At 54.2% G+C, this 14,591-nt stretch overlaps 5 protein-coding genes across 5 annotated transcripts; 2 read left to right on the forward strand and 3 right to left on the reverse strand.

The window, feature by feature from the left end:
* Positions 1-2,562: 2,562 nt before the first annotated feature.
* On the forward strand, positions 2,563-3,667 carry MYCTH_96681 (uncharacterized protein; the record flags this gene model as incomplete). Its single annotated transcript, XM_003666979.1, has 2 exons — positions 2,563-2,764; positions 3,078-3,667. 2 exons carry the CDS (start codon positions 2,563-2,565, stop codon positions 3,665-3,667), a joined length of 792 nt encoding a protein of 263 aa, XP_003667027.1.
* A 1,986-nt stretch (positions 3,668-5,653) lies between these two features.
* MYCTH_104102 (uncharacterized protein) lies at positions 5,654-6,227 on the reverse strand (the record flags this gene model as incomplete). Its single annotated transcript, XM_003666980.1, has 2 exons — positions 5,654-5,909; positions 6,079-6,227. The coding sequence occupies 2 exons, from the start codon at positions 6,225-6,227 to the stop codon at positions 5,654-5,656; spliced, it is 405 nt and encodes a 134-aa protein (XP_003667028.1).
* Positions 6,228-6,969: 742 nt separating this feature from the next.
* On the reverse strand, positions 6,970-7,582 carry MYCTH_27775 (uncharacterized protein; the record flags this gene model as incomplete). Its single annotated transcript, XM_003666981.1, has 2 exons — positions 6,970-7,158; positions 7,439-7,582. Coding segments are annotated over 2 exons (333 nt in total), but the record flags the coding sequence as incomplete, so codon positions are not given.
* Positions 7,583-8,953: 1,371 nt separating this feature from the next.
* MYCTH_2312344 (uncharacterized protein) lies at positions 8,954-10,419 on the reverse strand. Its single transcript, XM_003666982.1, has 3 exons — positions 10,092-10,419; positions 9,150-9,827; positions 8,954-9,083 (listed from the first exon to the last, which is right to left on the reverse strand). Exons 1-3 carry the CDS (start codon positions 10,244-10,246, stop codon positions 9,062-9,064), a joined length of 855 nt encoding a protein of 284 aa, XP_003667030.1. The 5' UTR covers positions 10,247-10,419; the 3' UTR covers positions 8,954-9,061.
* A 1,789-nt stretch (positions 10,420-12,208) lies between these two features.
* On the forward strand, positions 12,209-14,240 carry MYCTH_2312347 (uncharacterized protein). The gene has a single exon (XM_003666983.1). It carries the CDS (start codon positions 12,434-12,436, stop codon positions 13,706-13,708), a length of 1,275 nt encoding a protein of 424 aa, XP_003667031.1. The 5' UTR covers positions 12,209-12,433; the 3' UTR covers positions 13,709-14,240.
* Positions 14,241-14,591: the final 351 nt, after the last annotated feature.

Raw genomic sequence — 14,591 nt, forward strand, 5'->3', positions numbered from 1 at the left:
ATGTCGGTGGTTAGAGCGAGTGGCTGTGACGGCGCGACAGAGAGAATCGGTTCAATCAGGGGAAAGTGCTCACCTTGCCGGCTGCGGAATGTTTAATGCAGCACAGCAGGAATTTGAACTGAGCTTCAGTATCGATAGCAGGCATTTTTGCGACTGAATGCTGTGAAGGTCTCTGAAGTTTTCTAGACGCAGGACGTCAGTCGGACTGTCGTTGTCTGGGAAATCGCTAAGTGATCGTGAAGAATGAAAAGGGAAGGGGGCCCGACTGTTGGCAGCTCTAAATCACTCTGGTTGCTGTTCAAGTCAAGGACGTTGGTGCAGGAGGGAAGTGCGTGAGTGGAGGTAGAATATTACCCGGGTCGGGGGCGATGTTCTGGACGTAGTTGGAGAATGACTTGATGAGTCTGGCCCGGTGTTTGTGGGTGGACAGAGCAAAGAGGAGCAAGCAGCGGGGAGAAAAGGGTAGAGAAGGTGGGCGATTCACGCTTCGTGCCAGCGATTAAAGGATGCTCAGAGCAAGCACGCGACAATACAAAGCCAGGTTAGAATCGGAAGCGGATAGCTATCGAAGGCCAGAGCCAGAAGGACAACAGGAGACAAAAGAAAACCAGACTGCTTACCTGTATGTTTCTTCGCTGAATGTTGGAAAACAGGAGATGCCCTAAAACGAGCCTTGATTAGAAGTTAAGAGGGTAATATTTGAAAAGGAGCAGAAATGGAAGACACAGAGAATTGATGGCAGACGTGCCCGAACAATCGAGGGCTGACAGGTCCCTCGCCGCTCCAGCGCGACAGCAGTGCCGGAAGCTGAAGACTCTGTCTTTGTTTCCCTCAAGGGAGTAACCAATGAGGAGCAGGATTCAAGTGACTCACACGATGTGGGAGGGCTCTAGCACAGTCGACGAGAACTACGAACGAATGCTGAGAGGGTTGAGAGATGCAAGGGAATTTGGAAGTTCCGAGGTCTCGGAGCAGGTTTCTCGGTACAAGTAAAGAACTGCACCCGTAACAAACCATTCCCGCCTGAGATCCATATCCCAGCCAAGGAAAGCACACCAGAACTTCATCCAGAGTTCAGGCGATTAGGGTACGGCGCCTGGAAGTCCAGTGGGTCACGGGGACATTGGCCGCCCGATGTTGTTGAGACTGAAGTCACAAATGAGTTCAATACGCCCGTGTCTGTTAAACAACTCGAATCCGTCATTGTATTGCTACGGCATTGTCCCTAGCCATTACTAAGGGGGAAGGGGGAAGGAACAAGCTCTAGCCGTTCAGCTAGCTGCAATGTAGGATACTCACCTAACAAGACCGCAACGTCCACAGCACTGTGAAAGCAGCACCCAAATATGTCTGAGCGACATCATCTCCCAATGGGTAATGCGCAGCCATTCATTGGAGTCCACGAGAAGTCTTGGAAGAAAAAGCGGGAAGAGTAAGGGGGCAGGGTTAGGGTGTGACTAGCCCCTGAGCTTTGTAAACAAACCTCCCTTTTGACAGTTAACCGTGTGGAACATCAAATGATAATAACAGACAGCCATGAATGTAAAAGAGAACAAATACTCAGACACGTTCACTACCAAAAGAAGAGACTGCACTAGCTCATCTGTCCTTCTAACTAGATGAGGGTGAGAAGGCAGGTCAATTTTGTTGAGCTTGGTTGGTCGGTGTGGTGCCAGAAGGGGTTACCTACCCCTGAACCAGCCTCGTCTGGACAACCGTCCAGAGTCTGGAGAGTACCTACATGGAAACTATAACCCCTTTTTTTATCACGTTGTCGATGCTGTCCGCAGCATCTTCAGCGTCACTTTCTCGGGCTCATCGCCGAGAAGATTCACACCAGGCTCGGCGCCCCTCGGCGTGTGCTTTCCTCGGCATGATTAGGGCAGAATAGCCCCGATGCCCTCGCAGCTTATTTTCTTCCATTTTCCTCGGAGTGAATGAGGCCAGCCATCAAACACAACAAAATAACCTGGGGCACATTCCCGTCGTGTGATTGAAGGCGGAGCTGTACCCTCCACTGCCCTCTTTCTAACTTCGCTTTTAGCTCCCCACACATTGAAAATTGACCTTCTTCTTCCTCAGTTTTCTTTTTCCTCTCCTCCCAATCACTTCCTCTTCAGTGCCTTCTCTCTTCTCCCGCTCTTGTCACCACAACCTTCCAAAGCTTCCCGCAAGACAGCGACGTCGGGCACCACTCGAACCTAAGTAAGTTGAACGGTACTTCCCTCAAAGGCTCCATTGTCTCCGCGGATTGACGGCGTTGGCGGCGTCATTCTGCTTCGAGCGGTTGTCCGATCGGCGTTGGACCCCCCCAACCTCGAAGCAAGCCATCGCTGACACAGGTGTCACACAGTACATTGGAGCGAGCTGTACAGGCCACATTCTGCTGTTTGCCGGTAAGTTGCGGTAACCCGTACTCGCATATTTTCCGACTTCATGTATATCTTTTGTTCTGGGGGCACGACTAGATGCCTCCATAAAAGCTGTGGTTGATTCACTGTCACACACGGATCCCGTCGTGTCAGAAAACCTGGCTGACCAGCAAGCAGAATCCAGATCAACATGGCTCGCCAGTCCAAGACCGCGGCGGCTGCCGATCCGGCCAGCGAGGGCCAGGCCGGGGCTGTTTCCGGCTCTACCATCAACGGGATCGTTCCCACCCATCTAGAGACCAAGTTTGCGTTCGCGCTGGTCAGCCAGTTCAAGTCCAAGCCGGACATTGACTGGGATCAAGTTGCTACCATCATGGGCATGTCCAAGAAAAGTGAGTCTCCTTTTTGCCTTGAAGCTCGTTTCTGTATTTCTTTTCGGCTGCGCATCAGTGTGGGAGGGTGATGCTCGCTGCGGAAAAAAAAAAAAAAAAAAAAAAAAAACTCACCTTGCCTGAAGACCATGGAGGAGAGAGAGGCTAGAACCTCTGGGCCAGCTGGTCTGGGCTTCAATGTCCATCATATTTTCTTTTGGTCTTTCCAAGCTGTTCAGCCCGCACCCGCTTGGCTTCGTTAACTCAGTCCCACATTCTTGTCTCACGGATGTTGAGGGAACCGCATTTGCTGACTCTCCCCCTCCCAAAACAGGTGCTATCGAGCGCTGGCGCGTCATGCGCATCAAGTTCGGTATCACCTTCAACGACGAGGCCGGCGACGGCGCAGCTGAGACTCCCGGTTCCGCCCGCAAGGGCAGAAAGAGCACCGTCGCCACCACCCCCAAGGCAGCCAAGGACGACGGCAAGGAGGAGAGCAAGGAGGACCAGGACGCAGCCCCCTTCACTCCCGCCAAGCGCGGCCGCAAGCCCGCCGGCGCTGGCAAGAAGACGCCGACGCCCGGCTCGGCCGCTGGTAGGAAGCGCCGCGCCGGCCCCGCCGACGCCACCACCACCTCCGGCGCCGCGGCTGCTGGCTCGCTCGGCAATGACGGCGGCAAGGGCGCGGGCGGGGACGATACGGTGGAGCGGGAGGGGCCCATTGCGACGGCCTCCCCGAGCAAGAAGATCAAGGCCGGCAAGAAGGCGGCGGCTGCTCCTGCCACTCCCGCTGCCACCCTTCCTGCTGCCACTTCCACTGCTACTCCTGTCGGCGGCACCCAGGAGGGGCACGCGTCTTCGCCTCTCTCCTCGGTCCCTGGCATGACTGCGGATGAGGGCTCGGGCGATGAGATGGAGGTGTAGACGACCTCCTTCTTTGTGCCGATCTGAGGGCATTTTTCTTTCTTTCTTCTCTGGGTTGGTTGTGGCTCGCTTGCTTGCTTTCCTCTTGAGCTCTTTTTTTTTCCCTTTCTTCTCTCCTGTCCGATCACTCAAGCATCTTCCGAGGATGGTGTTCTGGCGGTAGGATGGAGGGAGATTTTTCGCTCTGGTTGCTTGCTTGTCTGCGGGGGCTTGCCTGGGCCTCTCCGTCCTCGTTCGTTTCCTCCCCACGTTAATTAGGCTTTAGAGTCTGTCACTGGACTTGGAAGAATCTGGCTCTGGATTGATTTTTAGGTCTGGAAAGAGACTGGAAGCCTTGATTGGGTGTGAGGGGAAAAAAAACAATGAAAGGATTGGAGCGGTAAATCTGGGCGGTCAGGTTGGCGTTAGGGGGTTAGGTCTGCTTCCTTGTTCACTAAAGGCATCACAAATTTACGGGTGGGCAAGACCCGACGCTCATCTCGGTGTGATTTGTTTTTTTTTCAGAGGTGATTCCTGATGTCGAGAATGGCCTCCTGGCTTTCCTTGCGTGTGATAATGCTTGCTTGCTACCACCAATGTGAAGATATCGTACGAGCATGGTGCAGCGGTCATGCTAACCTACGGATTGTCCATGATGGTTGCTGCAGTGAGGACGGACTTGGCGTTTGGCAGTGGCCAAACGCCAGGTCCTTCCTCTCAAGCTGCGAAATGCCAGCACTACACTAGTTACCCCAAATTGAGAGCTCGATAGAGCCAACAAAAACTTCATTGCATGGCATTAGTTCAATACGAACACGCGCGGAACGCGTGTTTATATATTTATATTCTTCAAGATTCGTAGATTCTGAATTTACCACTTGCTTGATGATGCGGGCAATACGGACAAGGCATGGAGCAACTGGTGAGCACCCGAAGCCCCGAGGCAAGACGAGATATGCTACTACCGTAGCCCCCTTCGGGCAGCCTTTGGCACGGTTACCTAATCACCGTTCTCTCCATCAAATTCCTTCATGTTGATGCTCAGAACGTCCCATTCATCAGCGGTAATAGACCCAGGCAGACGAGGCAAGCCTTTCGCTAGAGTTGCGCTCAGAGAGAGCGATAGACAGCAGAAGAGAGGAGACAGGGAAACAAAGACCGAGACTGGCCCGCGCCCACAGACACAGCCCACCTCCAGGTAGTAGCAAAGCCAGATGTTGTGAGAGAGAAGTCCTTTCCGATATCCCGAATCATGACCCAGCAGATACCGATCCGTCTAAATCCCTTCAAGTCCTCCGAAGAGCGCGTTTTCACAATCGAATCTCCCCCCTCCCATAGGCCATTTCTGAATGTCACAGAAAGTTCTTCCTTTCACCCATCAAGCTGCTGTGACCGATTACGAGTACCATGTCTCCAGCCATGAAGCCCTAACCTCAGATCCCTCCGGATGAACATTGTCCGTTCTCCGCGAAGAAGGTCGCCGTGATGTGCTCAGAGTAGACGAATAAGAGATGTTGGTGCAGACCGCAATGGTGACGTGGCGTAAATCAGCGAGGCTTGTCGAGGGGGAAAAAAAAAACCGAAGAAAAAAGGAAGGCGCCGAAGTCTTGAGCCCGCGAGGTCGAGACACCTCACATTGCCGAACCGCGCGAAAGCGAAACACCAGCTGCTGCCCGCCCGAGAGGAGGCAAGAGGAGAAGATAGCGGCTAGAATGCACCGGAAGAACAGGAGGGAAAGAGACACGGCGAGCAACAACCTCGAATTCCTGGCAGTGCTGATTCCCCTGCGCCAACCGAGTGAGAATGCTTCAAGCCGGGCCAGCACTCTCTTCGTTCCTCGGTAACTCGAGCGAGTGCCGGCATTGGTCGCGATCGCGCGTGGTCAAAAAAAGGACTTAGACGTAGCCGGTGCTGCAGACGAGTTAACCCGAGTCGGCGAGGCTATGTTTCACGGAAAACAAGAACAATTAAAACAAAAAGGAGAAATAAGGAAAACAGAATGTAAACTTACCCGTCCGACTCCTCGGACTTGACGCCAGGCTCTTCCTTCAGCTTCTTGACGCGAGCGGGCTTGACATCTTCCTCTTCGTCGCTGACCGCGACCGGCTTGCGCTTGGAGCCGGAGCCGGGCTCCTTCTTCACGCCGGCCGCCGCGTTTTTCTTGCGGCCGCCCGGGGTCCTGGGGGTCGAGGAGCCCTCGCCGTTGGCACTGCCGCCGCCTGCGGCTTTTTCCTCCTTGCGGCGGAGCTTCTGGAGGTGCTGGCTGTTGTGGAGGAAATGGAAAAAAAGAAGAGAACCGTTAGCAGAATGTTCTAACCGATAGGATCACAGAGCGATGATAGATAAGAATGAATAAACGAAGGGAGGAAAAAAAAAAGGGACGAGCGAGATGATGGGAGAAGAATGAAAAAAAAAAAATCTGCGGGCAGTACGTGATGGCTTTGACGGTACAGGTATAGCCGAAGCTGTGCATGCGGGCCATGACACCGCGCAATTGCTCCTGCGACGGCTGGAGCTCTTGCATGATGGCCGTCAACAGGTCATGGTCGGCGCGGTGGTCCCAAGTCATGCGTTCGGCCATCTTGACTGATGGCTGCTCTTGACTCGTCGTTGAGGTTTGGCCGGTTTATTTTTTCTTCTCTTCTTTTATGAGGGTAGCGGTTTCTGGGAGATCTTGAGGTGGAGCGAAAGAGGAAGAAGAGAATCAAATCCGACGAGAACAGGAGGAAATGCGGAATTCTTGGAAGAGAAGGGAGGAAAGGGAAGAAAAAGTGAGAAACGAGGCACTGGCGCGGGTCCTGACGAGGGAGGGAAGATTTGTAAGGGAGAGGCATTACATGGCAGCGCTCGCTGTGTAGCAATAGCCCTTCTTCGCGACCCTCTCCAGGATAGCATCCCACTGGGCCGGCTGAGGGGGAGCCTCGGCCATGACGGCCTGGAGGAGCGCCAGGTGCGCATCGTGATCCCACACTGTCGGCTGCTGCTTCGACATGGTGACAGAGTTGCTCTCGGGGCGGTAGCAAGAGCCAAGGGGTGAACGGGTACTGCTGCTGGCAAAGGATGGTCGTGGTGCTCGAGAAAGAAGAAAAAGAAAGAAAAGAGTGCGGAGAGAAATGAAGTTGAGATGGTCTGCAAAGTTTCGGAGCGTTGCGTGTGAGGGGCAAATTGGGGGAAGCGAAAGAGTGGGATGGGAAAGGAGTGGGAAGAGGGGGAGAGGCAACGGCCAGAAAGATAACCAAGTAGCCGGCCCCGGGAAGAAGAAGAAGAAGAAGAAGAAGAAGAAGAAGGGAGGAAGGAAAAGTCTCGTCCGAAGTTTCGACGTACACTAGAGCGCCCTCGCTGAACGTGTAGCCCTTGGGGCGTAAAGAAGCCACCACGGCTGACCAGTCACTTCCGTTGGGCTTCATATGCTCGATCAGCGCCAGAAGCACGGCCTCATGCGTCTCAGCGTCCCAGTTCTGGAGCGTGCGCGCCATTGTGACTGTGATGTCTGTGGCCTTGATGTCTGTGGCCTTGTGGGTGGTGTGACTGGATGAAGCAGTAATGTCGGAGGGTGCTGGTTTGTAGAATGAGGTCAAGGAAGAGAGCGAGAATGAGGTTGGTGGGATACTCTGGAGAGGAAGAGCAAAGGGAGACTGACTGCCTGGGTAATGGTAATCAAGGAAAGAAAAAGGAGACCCGCCTAAAGACGATGTCATACCGGAGCACTTGCTCGTGCATGACAACCGGCAGGCAGATGTCGTTTATGAAATTGGCAAGCAGAGAGATGATGCTTCCGAACCCGACCAGAACGTACCGGATCGCATTCCAGCCCATATCATGGCCTTTCTCCCGCATGATCCTGACGACCTCTGCCTGCTGCTCTTTGTTGATGGGAGGATGGACCTGCATGATGGCCTCAAAGAGGTCCTCCCTGATATCTTCCCACTTTGGCATCTTTGCAAGAGAGAGAGAGAGAGAGCGGACCTGGTGACGAAATGCTGAGGTGGAAGATCTGTGGTGATGGATGGTGATGGATGGTGCAGGATGGTGCAGGATTTGAAGTCGACACTTTGATTTGTAGAAGGGTTGCTGGGCAGTTGAAAGAATAGGAAGAGCAAAAAAGAGATGCAAACGAGAACAAAAGCCACCGGCTTCAACGCATCTCAATGCGCCTTGATCCCAACTAGACTCCAGCTCTTCCCCTGCACTTGCTCCCCAACACTTGTATGGGACAAGAGGAGAGAAAGGGGAGGGAATACCCAGGCTACTAGCAACGACGACGGACCTGGAAAGTCACACCAGTCACCTCCAGAGACCACTGATCGTCAGGATCCTGGGCAGTGACCAGCCAGCCAAAGTTCCCAAGATGAACCCCGCTCGCACAAGGTGTGTGTAGAAGAATCTTCGACAAGGGATGTGAAGACGAAGAAGCGTCAACTTACCGCACGGCCTCCCACGTAAAGCTGAAACCACGGCCCTCCATGCCGGAAGTGATTTGATCCTTGTGCTTGGAGATGGAAATAGAGCCGTTGTCTGTGACGATGTCCATCATGGTGCAAAGAAGAGCCATGTGAGTCTCCTCGGTCCACTTCGTCTGGAAGGGCTTGCCGGCAGTGTCATGCCGCTTGTCGTCGTCGACGGCATAGGCCGGCTCGTTCATGTTGACGACGTTGTCCTTCGACATTGCTACGACTCGACTTTGTCGACGTGATGGGGCACTTCTTGGATGTTGTCGTTGTTGTTATTTGTGATGCTGGTCGTGCAGATGATTGGCAGTGCGAAGTGCGAAGTATTTGGTGAAGAAAGGAAGAGTAGACGTGAGAATCGAGAAGGTTGCTGGGCTAATCAGCAGTCGATTCTCCGTGAGAGGTAAGCTGTGCGGAACTCGACGACCTTGGATTCGTAACGGGCGCCGGCCTGCCGCCGGCGAGGGGCAGTCTTCCGGAACCTCACGGAGTATAGGAATTCCATTGCTGACATGGCGATCTTCTGAAAATGACCTTGATAAATGCTCAGCCAGGCAAGAGACAACACTAGATGGGATGGGAGCCACGGAACAGGAGCCATGGGAAAACCAACCCCAGGCCCCTTGGGAATTAATTCACAACAAAGGCCAGAGACGAAGAGGGCGAAAAAGGCTGCACTTGGCAGTAAGTTCTTTGATTCAGTAAGTGCTTTGATCCCTTTCGCCCTCCACCCCTATCTTCCACTGACATAGACCCAAAGGCATGTAGACAATGAAGAGACCCGACAAACCGGCGCTAAAGAAACCTTGGAAAAAGCGCCATCGTACTTTTGCTGACACGGAGGCAACACAGCCAACGCCTCGTCAATTGCCGAACACCAGAAGACAACCCCGAGCATCCTCCTCTCGAGAAGAGATTGCAGCCCAGGGACAAAAAAAAGTACCATCAAATCAGAACGAGTAGGAGGTCAAGCATCGCCATATGAATACCTGGTTTGGACGTTAGCCAAGACATGAGAGACATAAGAGGGCTTGGGAGAAAAGAAGGAAACTCACTCGGTCGTGTATTCGCCTGGCGTTGTTGGGTTGTTGTGACTGGCAAGGGCATTAAGCACTGCTTCGTCCTCAAGCGTGGGTTCCTGGCTGTCGTCGAGCCTCTGCCGCTTTGCCGCGTGCTCCTCTTCCGGCTCTCCGCCCAAGCTGGGGTCAACAGCGAGTTCCTCATGAGCAGCCATTTGAGCCTGTGGAGCAACTCCTGGGTTCGTTTGAGGCGGGGGCGGTTGAGCTTGACCTTGGCCTTGGGGCAGTCCCTGTGAATCAGGAGCATTCGCCATGGCAGGTGTGCCTGATGGTCCGGGGACCGTGGAGGCAGGCGTGGGAGGCGCAGGGGAAACACCAGGGAGGCCGGTAAATTGGGCGTGGACGGGGAGCCCGTGGCTCATGTTCTGGATGGGAGTAGTTCCAGGCACAAGCGCAGGAGCCCCAGAAGGAGTCCCGGGCGCGCCAGGAGGAGCACCGCCTGCCGCTGTTCCTCCTGGATGGACCCCGGAGGCCGGTGCGGCAGGTGGTACTGAAGCAGCAGCATCAGCGGCAGGTTGCTTCCGCGGTCGTCCTCTGCCCGGCCCAGGTCGTCGCGTGATGGGGTTTAGCGTGGGATCAATCTTCCTCGGGTTATCTCCGGCAACGCCATTCTCTGCTTTGGCCTGGGCGCGACGGAGGCCTTGAAAGTGTTGGCTACGCAGGGGTCAGCGGAGCATCTTGAGTGAGATGGGACAGGAGGAAGTGCGAGACGTCACGATGGTCGGCGATGGTCGGCGATGTGGTAAGAAACAAGCATTGCAATGAACGCAGAGAGCCACACATAACATCCATCGAACCCATCGAACTCGAGGATACCGAAACACAAAACGACACAAATTTGTAACGAAACCGGAGCAGTGACTTGTGGATATAATACTTGGATTTGAGGCTAGCAACACTGCGCAATAGTACACTTACCGGCAGCCTTCATTGGTGAAGCCATAGCCCAACGACCGCATGTGGTTGCCAATCGTGACCCATTCTGTGCCGCTGATGACGCCAATATTCTTGACCGACAATATGGTGAAGAAGAGGTCCTTATCGGCCCGGTCGTTCCAGTTCTTGTTCATCATTTTGGCAGGGTCGCGGGGGCGAATCAAACCAGCTTATTGTTAACGGGCTGTGTCAGAGTGGATAAGACGTAACAGCTGGAAATTGCTAACGACTGCTAAGGAGAGATGGAAGTTTGGTCGGGCGGGGGCGAGGAGCTTAAACAAGGCGACCACGGTTCGACCAGTTCAGCTGTGTGCCGAGAGCGAAGCGACTGGCTGGTTAGGTGGAGCAGCCCGACCTCGAGACCCAATGAGCGCTGGGATTACTTGTTGGGAAGCGTTGTTGCCTGAGGCCTTACAAGGTGGGTGCTTTTAATGAGCTGTCAGATGATCTCGCGCCAATATCGCGACATCAAGGCCCACAGTGGTAATGATGACGCGCTGCTTGCCTCGACACTTCACAACCTTCTCTTTTGGGTCGACGGTCTAACGCGTCTGGCCCTCCTCATTGACTTCGTTCTATCACGGTGGGGCAACCAATTGAGCAAACATGTTGGATAGGCGGCTTTGCCTTTGATCACTCAGGCTGACTTGATGGCACAAGACGTTTGATTGGAAAAGCAATTGTCTGTGCCGCCGAGTTCAAAACCGAGGATGGGTGGCCAGTGCTGGAGTAAGAGATTTCGAGTGGGTGCATTCTGCACTGACCGCCGATTGTAAGGCAGCCAACAGACGAAGGGCCTTGCGTTGCAGGCATGTAAATTCCTTCTGCTCAATACCCAAGACATCTGCAGCGCCGAATAAGCATCCTCAGGTCGTCGAAGTGATGGGGGAGAACAAATAGATGAAGCCTCGTCTTCGCCCACCAATTAATTGCCTACGAGTACCTGCAGTATCAATGCTGGTCCAGCGATTCACAGCTGTCACGCAGAGAAGGTGGGGGGGGGGGTTACTGCGTCCATTGCCTTGCTGATACGCTTCCTTTCCCGGTCTGTTCCATGAGCAGGTCGAAGATGTCTTTCACGCTGCCCGGTTGCCCTGCCAAAGCACTTTTGCTTTGTTTGCTTCCGCTATCAGTCATTTGCTCGATAAAGCCGGAGATCGGGCTCGACGGGGGACGATGCAATTCGTCAGCCATCGCAGTCAGCCCCTGCAGGTGTGTGTGGTGCAAGCTGGGGTACCTGTCGGGGTGGGTGACCATTGTCCTCGGCCGGGGACAAGGATCTGCATGTCTAGAAGCAACCACTTTACGCGGAAGTGCCGCGGTGGCGCGTCACCCAAACCCCTCCCAATGCACCTCTATCACCGAGTTTTCAGTGGCCGGCCTGCTTTCTTTTGTTGAATTGCCCCCGCCCCATTAGCAATGGCCAGGCAACCACTCCATTGCGGGAGCAGCGTTGGCAGCAAACGCAGGAGCGCTCGATCCGGGTGGATCAAAGGCAAGGTTCCAAGACAGATTGGAACAAGTACGCTGCCTCAGGTTTAAGTATGAAGGTTGACCAAGAAATCCATCCCAGGGAAGAAGACCTTCCCATCGGCGCTTTTGCCCGATCGCGGCAGCTCTCCTGCATGCGCCTTTCTCCTCATTTGGCGATGGCTTTTCTTTCCTTCTGCATTGTTTAACCTGAAAAGAGAGGACAGACAATCGCTTGGGTCTGGCTTTCAGTGGTCAAGGGACTGCTGCGCAGATAATGATCCCTTTCTTCCAGGCCGCGCTGCCCTTTCCCACCTAAAAGCCGGGTCTGACACCCCAACCAAGCCTGGAGCAACCTTTTTGATGGTAAAACAGGCATAAAGTCCGCCAGCCTCACCACTCATTACAGTGACTCACTTCTTCACACTCGAACCGTAGGTTTCGCCTGCAGTGACCCTTGCCACAGTTCCTCCCGGTAGCGGTCAAGCCTCGTCGTTCCAGTTCATATTGAGCCGACCGGGCCTCTCCCCTCACTCCCGCTTTTTCTCTTCTCTCCCATCCTTGGCTGCGTCGGCTGGCCTTCGACCGCTCCTCTCCCCGTCCTTTGGACAGATCGTGGCCCGGTCACCAACACCATCGCTACCATGTCCAACAACGACAATGCGATGGCCCGCTTCCTGTTCGCAATCCTGCAGCAGAAATGCCTGAAGGATGTAAGTGAGCCGCAGATTCCGACCTAGGGTGTAGGGGGCGAGGAGTGACGTGACTGACCGTTCCCCTTCTAGATCGACTGGAACAAGGTGGCCCACAACCCGATTCTTGCCCAGGAGATCACCAACGGCCATGCCGCTCGCATGCGATACTCGCGGTTCCGCGCCGCTATGCTAGGCCTGGAGCCGCAGCGCCGGAACCGCACTGCTAATTCCGGCAACAATAACAAGAACCGGGTGTCCAAAAAGAAGAAGGACGACGGCCCCAAGCCGAAGAAGGAAGACGACGAGAATGTCAAGAGCAGCGGCAGTGGGATTGGAAATATCAAGACTGAAAAAACGACGACGGGTGCCGCGGTGAAATCCGAGCGAAGGGGCAGTTCGCAGGAGTTACCCGGGCCCTCTCAGCCATCGGCACCGATGGCAACTCCAGTTATGATGAAGGCCGAGCCTGGCTTCGTCAACCCCTTCAACCAACACCAAAATCGCCTACATCACGACTCGCTTCTTTCTAGCGGCTCGCCTCGGGTCAAGCCGGAGAAATTCATGACTACGGCCTCCGCTAACAATAAGACTAACTCGGTGCCCGAGCCCACTCCGTTCGGGATCCTCGCCACAGTAATTCCTACGACTTCCCCCTCGGTATCCTCCACCCCGTACATCGATGGCAGCCACCATCGGATGCAAGGGCGGCTCCCGACACCCTGCAGCGACTCCGACGGCACCATCGCCGGCATGCATGACTTTGTCTCGCACAGCCCGCCACCCGCCGAGCTGCTTCACCACAGCCAGCATCATTCGCACCCCCTCCATCACCACCACCACCACCACGTGGTAGGTGCCGGATCATCATCCCCGTTGTCCACATCTGGCCCCCATTCGTACGACTTCTCCCAGCACCAGTGCTGCGACATCTCACCAGGCAGTTTTCCCGGGTCATCGTCGAGCCCCTGGCACTCCCAGCATCAACACCACTCCCAGCATGGTCACGGTCCGTCGCAGGCGCAGACCCAGGCGCAGACCATGTTCTCGCCCGCCGCACCCGGCTTTGACCTCGGGCTCGGGCTCAGCCTCGGACTCACAACAGGCTCTTACACTCCGGAAACGGGATTCAACAATAACAGCAACATTAATGAAAACAACAACAATCCCATCTGTGGCAGCTATCATGACAACATACACCTACACCACCATCATTCTCTCTGCCACGATGAAGATGGACATCATGTGATGGATGATCCACTTGGTCTACATGGTGTTGGTGGCGCCGCTCCAAATATGTTCAGAGAGAGAGCAATGGAGTTGGAGTTGGCGGGTGGGATGATCAGCGACACGGCCGCCGCCGCCGGCGTCGACGCCGGCGGGACAGCGAGGCAAGTCAAGAGAGAGTGGGAAGGTGAGGGCAAGTTCACGATTTGATGCGACGTCGCAGTTGTTGAGTTGCCATGATTACTGGCCCTCGCAGTCTGTTTGGTTATGGGGCAAACGAAACCGGGTCTTTTTTATTGGTTCAGCCAGAGGGAGTTGTTCGGTTTGGTTATCACGTCGTCGTCATCCCCAGCGGCGTCGCTTCCTTCTATGTCCGTCTCCTACGACTGTTGCCCCCTTAACCTGCATGGGATCGCTTTTGGCTCATCTCTATGCGTGTTTGATCTGCGGTCGATTGTATCTGGAGGAAACGGGACTTCGAGTTGTTGATGGCACATCTGGACTTGGAGTGTAAAACATAGTAATAGATATGGCAAAGGTACGACGAACACACCGTGTCTTAAGTCTTGGTTAAGGGGCGGTATGCTTTACCGTGAGCGGGTGATATACTGGTCAGTAGCCATGTCGCATCAGACCTGGAGCCCTTCTACTGATACTGAAGAGCTGCCATGACTTTCGAAGATTCAACCCACCTGGGTTATTCATACATCACTGGTGTAAATGAACACCAAACCAATCAAAGTTAGACAACTTGAACATGCCTAAGAGTGCCGTGTGCTACGAAAGTTTCGTGACGATCATCTTCGTTTATTTTCTTCTTGTTCCAGAATCGCAGCTCGTCATCCCATGTGTCTAGTATATCAGTGCCTGATTTCAACGGACCCAACAGTTCTCCCTTTTCCTCTGAACCCTCCTTCATAGTCAGGCGCTTAACAACTCAGGCCTACAACTACCATACTCCAGACCGGTCAAAGAGAAAGAGGGCAAGCACGGTGAATAATTGGGAACTAATTTAATCCTCGCATTGCGCCGGTATCAGGAGCCCTATTAGGGCACGATATGTCTCTGGTTGTTCCTGATTCCTTCTCCCACT

This window comes from Thermothelomyces thermophilus, chromosome 7 (genome assembly GCF_000226095.1).
Source record: "Thermothelomyces thermophilus ATCC 42464 chromosome 7, complete sequence".
In the NCBI taxonomy this organism is placed as follows: Eukaryota; Fungi; Ascomycota; class Sordariomycetes; order Sordariales; family Chaetomiaceae; genus Thermothelomyces; species Thermothelomyces thermophilus.

Excerpts from the sequence above, each read along its gene's own strand:
- MYCTH_2312344 (XM_003666982.1), bottom strand. The coding sequence starts at position 10,246 with ATGATGAACAAGAACTGGAACGACCGGGCCGATAAGGACCTCTTCTTC. Across the intron at positions 9,828-10,091 it reads TTCACCAATGAAGGCTGCCG|CCAACACTTTCAAGGCCTCC; the intron begins GTAAGTGTACTA and ends ACCCCTGCGTAG. Across the intron at positions 9,084-9,149 it reads CCAGGCGAATACACGACCGA|GTATTCATATGGCGATGCTT; the intron begins GTGAGTTTCCTT and ends CGTCCAAACCAG.
- MYCTH_2312347 (XM_003666983.1), top strand. The coding sequence starts at position 12,434 with ATGCGATACTCGCGGTTCCGCGCCGCTATGCTAGGCCTGGAGCCGCAG.